Source organism: Eptatretus burgeri, chromosome 4, assembly GCF_056783735.1.
Source record: "Eptatretus burgeri isolate ZD-2024b chromosome 4, Ebu_testis_v1, whole genome shotgun sequence".
Lineage (NCBI taxonomy): Eukaryota > Metazoa > Chordata > Myxini > Myxiniformes > Myxinidae > Eptatretus > Eptatretus burgeri.
Window position 1 is genome coordinate 31,903,130 of NC_140964.1, and position 16,725 is coordinate 31,919,854.

Genomic DNA, 16,725 nt, shown 5'->3' on the forward strand with positions numbered 1-16,725 from the left:
GCTCACACTTTTCAGCGCTTGTATGGACTGGATTATGGGGAGGATGTCAGAAAGCTCAAACTGCAGTGCATTATTTGGGAATGTCAAGATCTGACCTTGAATTCGCAGATGGTCATCTTTGCGGAGACTTTAGATATCCTTATGGGGGCCCTCGAGGCACTGAATGAGGAGTCGGAGCCGCTGAGATTATGGGTTTCCTTGGTCAAAGGCAAGATCCAGACTTTTAATGACATATTGGATGCACCTGTTTGTGGTGATGGTCACAGAGAGATTCACTTACCTTGGCAGGGACATTCATGTCTCCGCATGTTCTGAGCCAGAGGTCAATCGACTTCTGGGTCTGGCCTGGGGAGTCATGGGGTGTGGTGCTGTCAGTGCCTATGCAGGATTATGAAAGTCTGAGTCTTTAAGTCCTTGGTGCTTCCAGTCTTGCTCTACGGATATGAGACTTGGACTCTGACTATCTGATATAGAGACTTCACTCCTTCAGTACCAGTCTCTTTGAAAAATCCTTGGCCATCACTGAGTGAGTGAGTGAGACACTCAGATGACATTTGTTACCTGTATAGCCTGTGACACTTGTTTTCCTGATGCTGATCCTGCTTACCAGATTCTCTTAGCGAGGGAGCGTCAGTGATGGAGGCGAACGGGCTGACCACTTGCTTCGTAGTTGCAGTAGATTGATCAGCATCTCAAGATGGGCCAGGCATCTGCCTGGGGGATGGCAAGACGGAGGCCCTTGGAGTACCGGAGGAAAGTGGATGCAGCAACCCCCTGCATACTTGCCTTGACACTTTGGGCACAATCTAATTGACTGAAATGCATTTTTTTTTTTAAAGGAAAGGCTCATAGTGGATCTGCCACACATACAAGGGAGTAGATGAACACACAAAACAATGCAGGACTGTCATATGAGACAAAAACAGCCACTTTGCCCCAGGAAGTGACAGTACTTCCTCCAAGTTCTGTGGGTAACAGGGCCAACAATGGCGCTGCTTTTCTCACCACTCAATGGGGGCATTTCCTCCCCATGGGGATGGTCTTTGCTCTCATCCTTTTAAATGCTGAAATTGGACCACAAGTCAAATTACATGGTCATCGTTAAACAACTTCAAAAAATTACCCTTTTTGGATAAGGCAAATCAAATAATCCAGGTGGTGAAATAGTGATTGCACGCAGGACGTCCTTCAGAAACAAGTGCCAATTGGAAGAGATAGTCATACAATTGCAGCATTTTCTACAAAAAGAGCAAACCCTCACCAGGACCTTTTGAGTGGTGCATTTTCATAGGTTTTATGGTAAATCCAATATGGCTTCCAAACCATGTGACCTATGACACTTGTGTTCCTCATGGAAAGGTTACATGTGTAAAGTTGCCTCGATCTTTTTAGCCATTTGAGAAGATTTTTTAAAGTTCAAAAAAAGAAAAATTACACACATATATATATATAGCTGCTGAATCACACGACCGATGACATGATTTTTATTCTCTGTAGACCATTTTATTCCAAGATGACCCTCAAAATTTTATTCCGATTGGATGTGGCATTCTCCATGTCATAACGAGGGCACTGAAAATAAATAAATAATTCATTCCCCATGAGTACTTGCCCTGTGCCAAGTTTCTATTTTTTTTTTTTCTTTAGTGCGGTCAGAGATAGAGGTCCAAAGTTTTGCCGTTTTTCCAACATGGCTGCCACAGCACGTGACCAGTCATGTCATAATTATCATTCAAACATTCTAAATGAGTAGTCGCTCCAATGGTGAAAATTGTGTCAACCCGCGAAAAAACACGAAAGTTCTGTGCGGACAAACAAATGGACCCAAACGCAATACCCTCTCCGAAGGCAAAATTTGTCAGACAAATGAAACTCAATGAAAGCAAAGTGGCTGAGGAATTGTGACGAATGAAATTCTAATCGGTTGAAGACAATTAGTTGATGGTGAGCAACTGTTCAATGATCCAATCAGAGAATTATCAAAACAAAAAGTGAAAACGTTCTACATCAGAACATCAGTGATTGGACAGTCACCATGACCACTTTGAAGACTCCTGCTGGCATGAACAAAATGTAGCATAGAAATACCATTTAGTCTTAAAAAAAAAAAAAAAAAAAAAAAAAATCACATAGCAGTGAAACATTTGATATATTCAAAATTATAAATTCCTTTATTTTCAATTTACAAAATTGCACTTTTGCACAGCCAAGAAAGCAAAGGCCAATAAACAGTGAGAACCAAAGAAAAGACCAGATCACTCTCACATCCCAAAGATTGCACCATGAATAGGTCACCAAGTAATCTGACTTGCCCAACGACATGATCAGGTATTTTGAAATATTTTAACTTTGTGCCAACTTTTCCCACCGATGCATAAAATACACCATCCAACATATGCTTAGTTCGGTTATATACAAATACTGTAACACTTTCATGAGGCCACCTATATATTACATAAGCACCAAGGTTGGGGTGGAAGGAGGAGTAAATTATAGGAGAATAAAAGGGAGAAAAGGAAAAAAAAAATAGAGAAATTCAGGTAGGAAAATAAGGTAAATATACAATTTTGCATACATAAATAGATAGCCTCAAAATCCCCACAGAACACCTCTGGTGCCACAATTCCTGAACAAAGGCATCCATTCTGTACAAAGTTTGTTTCAAATATGGCTCTCAGAACATCTTTACATGAAAAAACACATCAAAGTTCGATGAACAGACAAAATTATTCACATTACTTTTACAAATTACAGCTACTTACATAAAAGCTCTGCCCCTCCAGAAAAAAAAAACCCCAAATAGTTCCCAAAACACCAAAAATGATGTAATACAAACTATATGGCTGAATTCCCCCAGCTGCCCTATGAAATTTACTGCATTTTAAATTTTTTTTTATACAGGTTATAATACAAACGGAAATTTCAGTGTTCTTGAACGTGTTACTACTTTGGCAATGCTTCAGTGAGCAGCTTAGATGTTGGTGAAAAAGAGGTGGAGGGAATGCCATCCCTCCCCCTCCCCCTCAAAGAAAACAAAACAAAGTCCTCATAAAAGGAGGAGGCGCATAAATAAAAGTAAAGGGACCATCGAGAGATAGAAACTCTCAAGATAGGGGTCTTCTTCAGACACTTTGTTGCCTCGTTTCATCTTCTGTGCTTAGCTTAGACTTCAGGGGTATCTCCACTTCAGAATCCTTCCCATTGCTGGAAACAAGAACAAACCATGAGACAATGATAATGACTGAAGAGGACAAAACACACCTCTCCTGTCCCCAAAGGGATGAGGGTATATATATATATATATATATATATATATATATATATATATATATATATATATATATATACACACGACTTGAAACACTTTGAGGCTACCCGTTTTAATTTTGTACCCCAGAGAACGATTTGACAAAGTAATCATTGAGAAAATAGGGAAATAAATAAATAACCAACGGACCTGTAGCTTTCATGAGCCCTGGTCTAATGTTGCGACTCAAATTTGGTAGCATTCTGATGGGTGCGTCGAGAGAAGATCCCTTCAAAGGAATTAATGAGATTTTTTTTCCCAAAAGTTGGCCAAGTCGGCAATTTTGACACTTCTGGTCACGTGATCCGCATGACTTCCACAATATAATTAACATCCATACCATACCATAATGTTGCAACCCAAATTTGTTTGCATTCCGAGAGGTGGGTCTAAATAAATTTCTTCATAAATCTTCTCAAGTCAGCCATTTTGACCTAAAGTCAAGCGACCGGAATGAGCTTTATAATTCCTGTTACCAGTCAGGAGGGGAACATTGCTGTGAAATATCAGCCGTATCAGCCCAGCGGTTTGGCCAGAGAAGTTGAAAAAGGAGACGGACAGGCGGTGCGTGATAAGAATACCTCAAAATCTTGGTGATAACATTCTTCCTTCCAATTTAACCACAACTCGATTACGATTTTCTTTTAAATCTACTCGGAATGCATTTTGCCTGCGTCGGAGTGGCGACCCAGCCAGGATTGTAACCCGAGCCACAAAAGTACTTCGAAAACGAAAACCAACTTTGTAAAACAGTTAAAGCATCCACAATAAATATTTACAATTCTAATTCATGCCCGAGTTAAAGCTCACCTTTCAAGAGCAATTTTTGGGTGGTCCTTTCCATTTTTTCTCTGAAATAAATAAATGAATGAATGAATGCAATATTCAAACACTTTCAATGGCCAATTACCACCATGCACAACCTCTGGCTTGGTGAAGTCAAAAGTAGTTTCAACAAGGTTTATATTTACATAAATATTTAACCATTTTGATGACCGCTAGCTCCAACTGACCACCAAAGCTTCTCACCTTTTTGGCAGCAAGGGCTGCAGCAACAAGGCACAGAACCACACCGAGGCCCAGAGCTACCCAGGCGGCCAACGATACGACGTGAGGCATCAAGACAAGGTTGGTGTAGATTCTGTCACGAAAGCCTCCAGTTACCTCTCCTCCCTTGAAGGGGGATGGATGGTGAGACTCGATTACATCATATGCCATATAGAAAATACAAAAATCACAACGACTTTCTCCAATTCAGCTTCCGTTCATACCTCCGAGAACCAAGCCAACGGTAGCAAAACTTGGGAGAACTTTTTCGTTACTCTGTGGAAGACAGCAGGAATGGGATAATAACCGGTTAGCCAAGCCACAAAAATAAAAATCAAGATGGCGAACGGATGCAATTTGGACATTACTTACAGAAAGTCTGACATGGACTCGATCAGAAGATTCACTTGAAACTTCATGTTCACACTCAGAGGAACACCCGTAAGCTGAAAGGAATGAGCACAGATCTCTCAGTAAATGGTCGTTGTAACGATGGTCAATTCAATATAAGCCCGGAATGGCGGCCAAATTATTCCAAGCTGGCAGAGGAGCAGATTGAAAAACATCATCCTTAAAATATGCCGAAAAGAAAGCGGATTCACACGGCACAAAGAAAATGTCAATCGCAACGAGAAGCAAACACGTTACTCCATTACATGTCTTTAGGATTGAAGAGAAGCCATAAATGTTGAGGTTTAAGTAAAAGCCTGGTTGCCATGTTCCAATTAAGTCACAAGGACTTGTACACCTGCTAACAGAGGGTTGTATCAAGGAATCCGTGCTCGTCGTAGTAGCACGTTTGAATCATACATCCTCGTTATGAACTCAATTAAGGTGCTGCAATGGCAAGTCTTCGACACGTCCTGAAATAATGAACATTTTAAAAGTGTGCAAGGGAAATTGCAATGCCACTTTGAACCACATCTGACTATCTGTGCAGTTATTTCAGTCCCATTATGAAAATAGAAACCACAGTCATCTTTTCATTTTTTCCAACAAGCACATAATAAAGTAGCAAAACATTGAATCAGAAGCATTTTTATTCACAAACTAAACTCTTCCTTTTTTGATTTATCAATTCTTACTCATTCTCAATCTCCTGCACATCTAATATGTAGATGGTCCCTTTTTCCCTCATCTCACATCACATTCCAGGATTGGATCTTCATCACCTAAATTAAAAGCCTGGTGCTGGCTCAAGATCTTGGTGTCTTAGGGTCTCGAGTTTGAGCCCCCGTCATGCCGTTAAATAACACCTGGTGGGTTAACTCAGCCAGTCATCCTTCCAAGGTGGGCAAAATGGGTACCAGCTAATTAGGAACAGTGGACACTGCAGCAGTGGGAAGCCACACTCCCAGCAACCACAGGCTGCTTACGAGATAATAAGATAACCCAAATTAATTATAATCGTACCTGCATGTGCTCTGTCAATAATAGTCCTTGTTGAAAAAAATAAAATAAAATACAAGAACCATATTTAAATAACCTTGATTGCAAAAGCCAATAATCCCAATTCCAAATTACGAGACGATGGTCAACAGTTTGAGAAAAGTTAACATTTAATATCAGTAATAAACATGTTTAGCCGTTAAGGCGCAGTTACCGGGTGGATTAATACTTCAGTGCCATGTAGTGCATGGTCAGGAGCAAGCCCCGACAGCTGCAAACTGGGGTCACCATTCAGAAAGTGAGGCTGGGAGAGGTAGATTGGCACACCTGCAAAACATTTTTTTTTTTGAAGGTTTGGTCTAAGGAGTTTTAATTTTAAAAAAGAAGAAAAAAAAGAAAAAAAAAAGAAGATGAAACACATTACAGTAATTACATAAATATAGCATCACCACCACCACCACCACCACACAATGGCCTACTCCAATGAAACAATTTAAATAATTATAAATACGTGAACATGTTTTACCAACATATCAAGCAATGAAACGCCACAAACTTTTAAAAACAAACAGTTATTTCAGAAACAGTTGGTTGACTAAAAGTCATTTACTTTACAAAATGAGAAGCAAAGTGATTACATTTTGCAAAATGAGGTTTGCTTCTGATAAATGATGCTTTTGTTTTCCCCACTTTTCAAAGTTATGGAAGCCCAGCATTATTTGTGTCACGTCTAATACCGAGCTCTTTTTGCTGACCTTTTCGACACTTGCTGAGGCCGATCGTTCCAGACTTCCAACAGGGACAGTAAGCTTTATCGGAGGACGGTGACGATGATAGTGGTGACGATGACGATGACGATGACGATGACGATGACGGTGCTTCCGTGGGTAGAGGGTCGTGCTGAGATGGAGGGTAGAATGAATCAGGAGGCGTTGAAGAAAAAAGGGACGGTGCAAACCGATACTTGTAGACCGTTATGCCATCAGTTATATTCTCGCCAGCAAATTCCATCCAGAGAGATCTTGAGGAGTGAAACAGGAAGATTGATAAAGGGACAGAGTCATTGCGAAGCAAAACAACAACAGCTTCAGAACATTGAAAGATCCCACCGATGGTGACAGCAGTTAAACAAAGTACCACAATCACAACAAATGGCAAGTCACACTGCAGTTTCTTGTCTAGATAACACCGATTTTGAGCGGGTATGAGAATGGTGTGACATTACAAAAACCATCACCTGCAGGCATCTGGATTGAAGAAGGCAAGTGGACGGTTAGCAGGCAGAAATGGAGGCCACAACTGTCCCACTGTCCCCAACATTTGGTTTGCAATCTCAGATTTCCAGTAATTCACCTAGCCACAAGGAAGAAAAATTAAATGAACAATATATCAAAGAATTTCACTAAAACCAACCTGCTTGACCACCCCCCCCCCTCTCCCAACTCCCATTCTTCAATACCTGTCTCTTTCCATTCCACATGTCTATGCTGTGCGCTTTCCTCGGATCATCTTCGCCCGTGAAGATTGTGAATACTCCAGATAGAGAGTCGTTGTGCTGTTTAAGAAACAGAGTTGAAAATGGAGCGTGAGATGATGGCCAACTAAGCAATGAGAACAATGGACCAAAATCCAAGATATAGTGCCATGAAATTTGGCTGAAACATTAGGGATATCAATTCCAAGCTTATAAGAACAGAAAATAAAACTAATCACTATTGCTTCCTCAATAACGACATTCACAGAGTCGGTAATCTGCCTGCTCTCCCTGGGCTTGTCAGCTTGCACTATGTAGGCAACTTTTAATACCCTCAGGGAGATGAGATTGGGGTACTAAAATGCTGTGATGAAAGGATAGGCCTTTACCAAATCTATACAACAGAGCAGTGTGTGCGTGCGCCGCCATTCTCAAATATGGCCAAATGGATCTTCAGTGAGTGCCGGGGAACGTTTCAGATGGGGAAAAAAATGAAATAAATTGGATTTTTAATTTTTTTCAATCACTCTGTAGTGCCTAAGCCTTTGTAGCATTGTGAAAGGTAATATTAAATGATCCCCAAACCCATTCCTGAGTAGGTGCAGGGTTGATATGAAAGTATTTCAAAAACAGAGGCCAATAAGTCTCCATTAGCCTCTGTGTTGATGGTTAAGACATGAAATGGACAAAAAAAAACATTTCTCAATTGGTACACACAACTAAAACTACAGATTAGTTTGGAGGTAAAACTAGCAAATCCAATAGCAAGAGGATCATCAAATTGACATCCAAAGGAAGTAAACTATGGGTGGGGGAGGGGAATACAAATATTATTAAAAAAAAATTCATACGTCAGGATGTTACAGAGCAAACTCGAGGGGGAGCACTCAGGAGAGTGCAAAACCTCTGCCGCCAATACTGCTGGGTCACTCAAGTGAACCTTATATCTTATTCATTAAATATGATGTCAACAGTGCTGACAGAGTTATAGTTCTTTTCTCCAACATTTTTTTTTGGGGGGGGGGGGGGGTTGGAAATCACTTTAAACATGTTGAAATGCAAAAAATATATATTTTTTCTCTAACAATTTTTGGGGGGATTGGAAATCACTTAAAACATGTAGAAATGCAAAAAAAAAAATTTTTTTCTCTATAAACAATTTTTTTTTGGGGGGAGGGGGACAAAGTCCAAAATTTAAAATTTAATGGCATGATCCTTGGACCATACATAACCAAGTTTCGTCGAAATCCGTCGAGGAGTTTTTCCATAATACTGTTCACAAACAAACAAACAAACAAACAGAAAGGGGTGAAAACAGTAACCTCCATCCATCTTCGAAGATGGCGGAGGTTAATAAGAGCAACAGTACAGGATCATGTTCGGTCAAACTTGAGCAAACAAAGAAACATCATACCTCAGCAAGAAGGCCAAAGCGTCCCAATGGCATCATGCCCAATGAGGTCAGAGTATCCACCATAGGGTCAGTGTAGCCCCAAAGGAGTGAGGACACATTTAGACTGAGTATAGTTTCTGGGTTCGTGTAGCTAACGGTGGCTGAGGCTGCCAGCCGGGGAAAGAATGAGGCTTTCTTCATAGTCATAGCCATGGACTGGAAAGACAGACGAAAAGAAGAGCAATATGATGACAGTGAAGGTGATTTAAAAGAAATACATAAATAAATAAAATTCTTTAATCAGAAATATAAATAAATCGGAAAATGAAAAGATTAATAAAATAAATAAATAAAAATGAGAGTAGAAACAAGGAACAGTCGGCAAAGATGAGCATTTTACAGGCGCTGCAAATCATTAGTGCAAAACCAACATGCAGGGCCCGAAAAACTCTCATCTTTGCTGTTAGCCTTCCTGCTCGATTCCTGGTTTCTTATGCCTCCTAATTTCAAACCGAGTATTTCTATTTATACATTTGCACGTTTGTCACAAAAGTTATATAAACAAAAAAGTTTTTTTTATTTTTTAAAGTTACCAATACCGTTGCGTTCATGAAAGAAAGAGACAGACAGAGACAAAACCAGACAGACATGGTTAGACAGTTCAACTGATGAAAGGATGAAAGCAGAAACACTGGCTGCATGGAACGTTTATGTGAACATTGCAGGCATGCCCATTTTGGGTCCACCTGTGGAGATCTCACCATGGCAGGAATATTGATGGTTGTGATGATGTCATCTTCACTCCCTGCCGAAAGCTCAGAAACGAACACGAGACGTTTCCTTTCTCGGTAAGAAACAGTTGCATTGTCATGAAATGTTATATTCTCCTTCGTTCTGTATACCCTGGTCAACAACAAAGAAAGAAATAAAGAAATAAAAATTACTGCCAGTTCAAATGAAGTTACACATCCATCCATCCATTAGGACCATACTCTGTGCAGAGCGTTGGTGCCGCCTAAGCAGTCTCCTTGGCTATTGGGAACAATCCTGGATGGGTCGCCACTCCGACACAGTATACCAGCATGCTGGCACTCATTTTGCCGACCTCGGAAGGATGACAGGCAGAGTCAACCCCACCTGGTGTTAATTCAACAGCTGAGCGGGATTTGAACTCAGGACCCTAGGATCCCAAGCCCACTACCCTAACCATTAAGCCAACACCAGGCATGAAGTTACACACTCATGAAAATAATTCAAACAGCACAACCTTAATGAAAGACCGGCGACAATCGGGAGCGTAGCATCGAGCAAACGTTTGCCGAGTTTACCTGTAAACGTAGGGACCAATTTCGGTGAGGTTGGGTTGTTGGCCATTCTGAGCTTCTGTGGGATTTGTCAAGTTGAAAAGGTAAATCCGCTGGTACAGGGGCAAAGATGGTGCACGCCACATTTCAAAGGTTTCGCCCATTGGTTTAAGGACCACTCCCTGCAGGGGAAAATAAATAAATAAATAAATGGTCACACTAATGTCCTGGAAGGGAAAGCACGGCATGCACAGGAAGGTTCGAGGATATGGGGAATGTGCTTTCAAAGTGTTCCACTACGCTGAATATTATCACGACAAGACATCTGTCACTCCATGCCCATGGCCACTTTGTCAACCCACAGAGCAAAATGAAGCAGAAAGACAGTGGAGGGAGGAAGGGATCAAGGGAGGAAGGGAGGAAGGGAGGAAGTGCAATGCAGCCAAAGAGATACGAGATAACACCACAAAGAACAAATTTGCAATTAAAATATTTTGGGGGGGGGGGGCGGTGGATTACCGATAATAAGGCAGGCAAAGAAAAATGGGGTGAGGGTGGAGATGGGTAAGAAAGATAATCCTTTAGTGGTGTGAGATGCCATCACCCAATCACAAACAAGTGGAACCACAAGGCGTCACCTAATCCACAAACCAACGCAAAAGCACCCTGGATTGGAAAGCCTGATTGGTTATGGTCCGACTACAACACACAACATCATAATCGAATGCCCCACAACATGCTAATTTGGCGAGCGGATCTACCAGTCCATAATAAGTTTGTTTTCTTAATGTCTCCAAAATATTTGTCTTCCAATAAAAGGAAATACAAAGATGACAATCGGGCCAATCATGCCTGTGCATTTCTGCCAACATCCATGTACCCCTCCATCCCCAATACTTCCAGGTACAAATTGAATTTCAATTTAAACCCATCTCACACTACCTTTACAGACATTACTCCATGCATCAACTACTCAGAGTGACAGATCCTTGTCTAAAAGTCCTTCCAACTCTCCACTTCTTCACTCTCAAACATATGGCCCGTGGTCTTATCTGTCTGTTTTGCTGAAAAACTTTTCTGCACTCACTTGGTCTATCCCCTTCATGATCTTATACAAAACCTCGATCAGATCTCCTCGTTTATGAGTCATGCCTGGTCTCCTTCAGCCGCTCCTCATACCCAACCCCAGAAACCAATCGAATCGCTTTACGCAATGATTGGGCTTTTAACACCAGATTAATTTGTTAACCTCACGTTTCAATGACATTATTTAAACGAGGACACTCAGTAGACCGCATACCTCCGCCAGGTAATGCCTGAGCCACGAGAACATGCTATATATCGTTTTTGGCCTATCTCTCAATGGTGAAGAATCACTTAAAAAACTCCAGTAGTCGGATCCAGATCTTCACTAAAATCTAATCAGTTCGTCCTTGTCACACACCCAACCTGTCCACAAAATTTCATCCAGATCAATGCACAACTTTTTGAGATATCCTGCACACAAACAAACAAAGGGGTGAAAACATAACCTCCTTCACCTTCGGTGATGGAGGTAAAAAACAGATTTATGAGTACTCTCAATTTCCATGAGAAATTCCTGGTCCTCCTTCCCCTTCCTGTTCCCATTCCCAATCCCAGGAGGCAAATCATTGTGAGACACAATGACATAACAGATAATGTCCCAAATGGAACTTGCCAATGATTACTGCAGCAAATCCAACAAAAGAGGCATTGTTAGTTTGGCTGATCTACATTTCACTGGAGTAATTATTGAACACAATACGTAGAGAAGGTAACACCTAAACTTGCAAGTAAGAGGGTTGGGCTCGACAAGGTTAATGGGGGGGACTTAAAGCTTGTATAGGTTGGGACTAGTGATGGAGGATGACATGTGATAGGTACCCTGAGATGGAACAGCCTCTGGAAGGCAGTTCCACATAAGGGAGAAGTGAGGAACCAAAAATATTTTTTTTTTTTTAAAGTGTTGGGGGTGTGCAGCAAGCATGCATTTTGGAAGTTTAACCAGGAGAGGGTCACTGGACGAATGTGTACGTCCTGGAGTTGGAATTCGAGGGACATGTTGCACTCATCTCAAAGGCATCTTCCAGAGTCGACACAAGCCTTGCTAAAGTAACCCAATTATGGTCATTCCTTCTCCTATTAAATAACTGCAAAGCTTCATTCCAGGATGTTCCATTTCTTACCTGTGTGACTCTATCAAGGAGGTTCCACATTAATTAGTCCTATAGGTCTTTGTAATGTCACCCATCTTGTTTTTCCTTTTCATCAATGACCCTTGTACCGATTTACTAACGATAAACCCCCATTCACTCAATGGAGAAGAGAGTCGTTGGTATCGGAGTGAATCGACGCTCATGATATCAACAACTCAATTCTCCACATCTCTGTTGTCTGCTTCCCAATCACTGAATGCAAACTGCACTTCAATTGACAACTCTGAATTCTGATGTTAATTCGATAATCAATCAAAAATATCCAATCCCTTCTCATCTAAAACAAGAGCAAGAATTGCTTCGCAATACATGTTCCCCTACCGATGTGATATTTTCTAAGTCCGAAAGGGCACAACTCAGAAAAATTGACGAAATGGCCTGAAACTCGAACTTGTGCTGCAACTTATAATAAAGCTGTTCACCAAGTTTAAGTTGAATATGTTAAAGGGTATTGCGGGGGGGCGGGGGGGGGGGGGAGAGAAATAGAAAATAATAATCACAGGTTGGAACAGACAACAAACCTACAGTACCCTCCAGTGCAACTGGAAGGGGACAATTAAAGTCAAAACTAATGTTCATGTCTAGCACATCACTCACAGATTTTCACCGTCAACATACTACGTGGGTGAAGTGTCTTCTTATACATCCTGGAAATCACATGTTGGAACTAGTACGAGAAAGGCCAAGTCAAAGTCGAAAGGTACTTTACTTCTTCCCAAATTCTTTATAAATCCCAAATAAATAAATAAAATTTGATGGAATACTGCTCAGAAATTTGGGGTGGAGCTCCTCCATAATCGAGTACAATCCAAGGCAATTTCAATTGTGCGATAGCTCACATACCGTTAGCAATCCACCTGTAGCCTAAGGCACCAGAGAGCACTTCACTCTCAATCACTCTTCTTCCGTTACCATCTATGGGTGTTGCTCTGCAGGAATTATCAGCTACAGTTCCTCCACCCACGATATCTCTTTGCTCCACTCATCTGGCTTCAGATAGCCATCTTTACATGCAGAACCAAAGGATTATACTCTTTCTTTCCTCACACCACAAACTCTGGAATCAATTGCCAAGATGAAAATGTCATCTCCGATTTAACCTTCCTTTCTCTTTTGATTTTAGATTAAAAAAAAATAAAACAAAATACAAAATAATTACATCAAATGCCTCAACCCCCAAGCAATTCTTATCGAATATTACGAGACGTTTAAAAAGTTAGAAAAAGCGACTCACGAAACATGGTTTTCTTCTTTTCACATATACAAATATACGAGTGAAGAAGCATTATTTAGAAATCATATTTATATTTTCTCCCAAAACAAACTCCTTGCAGTTTCTTGGACAATTGTGGATTGCATCTCCAGAATTTTTCAAACACACCTATAATAATCAATCGCACCTGCACTCCTCTGCCAAACTTTCATCAACGTTGACCAGCTTTCCCAAAACTGAGGTCTTAAATAACCATCGAAGGAATAACTAACCCATTGAAGTCTCTGACAGGCACAATTTAGGTGTTGGTTTAAAGCAAAGACAAAAAGTCTGCAAATACTGATAAAAGGGCAGAACCTTCTTAATTTGTACAGCGTCGAGGCTCATGGCGGAGCTAGGATGCGCAGCATGAAGATAACATATGCTTAAAGTTTATGTAAAAGGAGGAAGTCTAAAAAGTTTGCATTTAAAAAAAAATCAAACAGTTTAACTCTAAAGGAATGCTGTGCTTTTATGAGCAAAATGCAAGACTTAATGGTGTGAACATCAATATGTTGTATTATGACGAGGAGAGCCGACAGGATGGCTGAAAGGTACGTACGCACCGCTCGCCTGGGTTCGAATCGTGAATCAGCTATAAATAGTCACCCTGGAGTTTCACATCAACGTGTGCGTGCACACCGTCCCTCGGATGGACGTTAAACTGGGTGGCCCATCTTGTAGAGCGAGAGAGAACGCACATACAAAACGTACTTGAACATTTATAGATAATGCCTTCCATGACCTCCACGAGATGACAGATGAATTTTAAATCACATATTTATTTAAAAGAGAATAAATAGATAAATTATTATTTACTATAAATTGCATCAAAAAAAAAAAAAAAGGTTTTACAAGTGGCTTTAGTCCTTATCGAGATAAACAGCACAATGGACCATCTGGATAATCCTTAAAAAAAAAAAAAAATACTTGTTGGGTTCATGTCAACAAGTGAGAATTCCCAAATAAAGAAGTGAATGGCAAGTCTTGAGTCAGTTCTATTTATCTGTGGCTTTGTGATTGATTGGTCATCTTCTGGTTTCAAACCAGTACATCCTAGACTCAGATGGTCCCAAGTCGTGATGTGAAAGAGCCGACCACAAGTTAACTAGTGCAATGACCAAATAAATAAAACAAACAAATAAATAAATAAATGGGGTGAAATGTGCACATCCCGACGGATGTGCAGAGCAGGGCAACGACGCGTGATGGAAAACTCAAATGGAAAGGGAAGTTTACAACTCGAAGTTACAACGGTTAAAAGGGGTCATCCACTCACCAAGTTTCAACCAAGGGTTATTTTTATTTCTTTTTAACCAGGAACCAAATTGATGAATGCACTGATTGACTTACCTGGGCCACCTTGTGATTCAGCAGGGGCATCAAGCACGTCTGGACGACCAAGCCGACCAGGGCGAGACCGACAGCCGCCACAGCCAAGGGCAGGATGCGCATGGTGAAGCGAACAACGAAGACCACGGCGAAGGAGGGTCAAAACTTCGAGAGCGCAAGCAGCGGGTAAGAGAGGAAACCTGGTGATGGAGAGGACCGCCGTGGTTATACGCATTCCCGATGGGCGGAGACGGGGAATAATAACAGGCGCGGCGAGGGCGGAGCCAATATGGTGTGTTGTGCTTGGAGCGTTCGTCGTCCAATCAGAATCACCTGCCGAACGAGAGAAAGGGGCGTGGTGAGGGCGGAGCTAATGTGGCGTGTTGAGCTCGGGCGTTGCTCATCCAATGAAAATCCTCCCTGGCGGAGGAGGAAAAAAAAACAATCAGCGCGGGGAGGGCGGAGCTAATATGGTCTGTTCAGCTGTGGTCTGCTGTTGTCCAATGAAATGCGCCCGTCGAGCGGCGTTGCGTGACGTCACGCATCGAGACGTCACACTCGCTTTTGTTTCGCAAGTGTTTGTTCCACGGGATACTCCCTTAGTCCCTCCGTCGCGAACAAATCAAACGATTCGGATCAAATCACGAGTGTCAAGGCGTTCACCACGTAGTCGTCGAACGGGTAACTTTGCACATATTTCGGCGCCACATAAACGCTGTGATTTATTTATTAATTATATTATTATTTAAATTATTTAATTATTAATATTGGTATTTTTGATCGTCATTCTGAGCCAAACTAACCACACGAGAAGGACATGAATATATCTATACATGTACAAAACGAGCGAATCTCTCCTCAAATATTGTCAATTCGGGGAAACTTTTCCATCCGTGTCCGTGCAGTGTCTTTGTGAACCACGTGCAGCAAGCAGCTCGACATGTTTCTGATGACGTCATGGCTGAAGCGGCATCCCAGGCGCAGCGAACGAGTTGGCATCACTCCCCCCGGGACAATAAGCTGGACATCATGTTTTTTTTTTTTCTTTAAAAGTAAAGGGCAAGAATTTCGGTTTCCCCCAACTTGAAACGACCTGTTGTCGATAAGCAGATGTAATCCTTTTACAGATCTGGAGTGTTGAGTTATCTTGGCGTATATAATAATAATTATAATAACGAGCTGTCAACCCCAAGTTCTAAAGTGGGAAAACAATGTGGAGGACGAAACGTGATGAGAAGAGGTCACAGACAAATGTCGGAAAGAATGTGGTGGCAAGAGTTTGTTCCATGCGGATTAGGAAAGATGGGCTTGAGCGTCCATTTGTTCGACCATGGGTGTGGATTGAGCATGGGGCGGTCAGCTGGGGGTGACCCTGCGGTGAATAAATTTACCAGAAAGGACAAATAATGATAAGATCGAAAGTTCAGATTGCTCTATGTTTCAACCCATTGAATTGAGGAATGTGCTTGCCCCACCGGAGGGAGTAGAGGTCATGATAGGCCTGGTCCCACTAGCTTTTTGCAGTTGGTAGCTCATATGTGAGTGTGTGTGTGTGTGTGTGTGTGTGTGTGTGTGTGTGTGTGTGTGTGTGTGTGTGTGTGTGTGTGTGTGTGTGTGTGTGTGTGTGTGTGTGTGTGTGTGTCTATACAGCAAAGTTGTAACTTTTGGTACCGTTCACCATGTCTTGTCCTTTTGCAAGGACCATGAGATACTACTTCTTTAACGACACCAATTATTGCCATCTTCTTAACGCGGGGTCCGCTGAGAGACCGGCTGGTTCGGCCTGACGTTCCATTGGAGGTCTCAGGAATTTGTGATTTATTCCGAATGTCGGCGATAATTCGTCTACTCTTCGTGAAAGACACCATGGGATCTTGAACGTCCACCACCTATAACGCTCGCAGACGGGACACCGAGATGAACATCAATCCAAGCTGGTGAACTTTGTAATGCAACGCTCCACCTGCGAAACACCAACCCAACATTTTAT

General features: G+C 41.6%; 1 protein-coding gene and 1 long non-coding RNA gene across 2 annotated transcripts; one reads left to right on the forward strand and one right to left on the reverse strand.

Annotated features, from left to right (window-relative positions):
* Positions 1-2,143: 2,143 nt before the first annotated feature.
* LOC147027744 (scavenger receptor class B member 1-like) lies at positions 2,144-14,978 on the reverse strand. The gene is made up of 13 exons (XM_085877308.1): positions 14,757-14,978; positions 9,939-10,096; positions 9,372-9,513; positions 8,632-8,826; positions 7,203-7,298; positions 6,981-7,096; positions 6,499-6,764; positions 5,958-6,070; positions 4,727-4,800; positions 4,579-4,630; positions 4,337-4,480; positions 4,118-4,158; positions 2,144-3,204 (listed from the first exon to the last, which is right to left on the reverse strand). The coding sequence occupies exons 1-13, from the start codon at positions 14,856-14,858 to the stop codon at positions 3,123-3,125; spliced, it is 1,581 nt and encodes a 526-aa protein (XP_085733434.1). The 5' UTR covers positions 14,859-14,978; the 3' UTR covers positions 2,144-3,122.
* A 188-nt stretch (positions 14,979-15,166) lies between these two features.
* On the forward strand, positions 15,167-16,375 carry LOC147027745 (uncharacterized). The gene is made up of 2 exons (XR_015057241.1): positions 15,167-15,416; positions 15,641-16,375. It is a non-coding gene; the product is annotated as an uncharacterized LOC147027745 (long non-coding RNA).
* Positions 16,376-16,725: the final 350 nt, after the last annotated feature.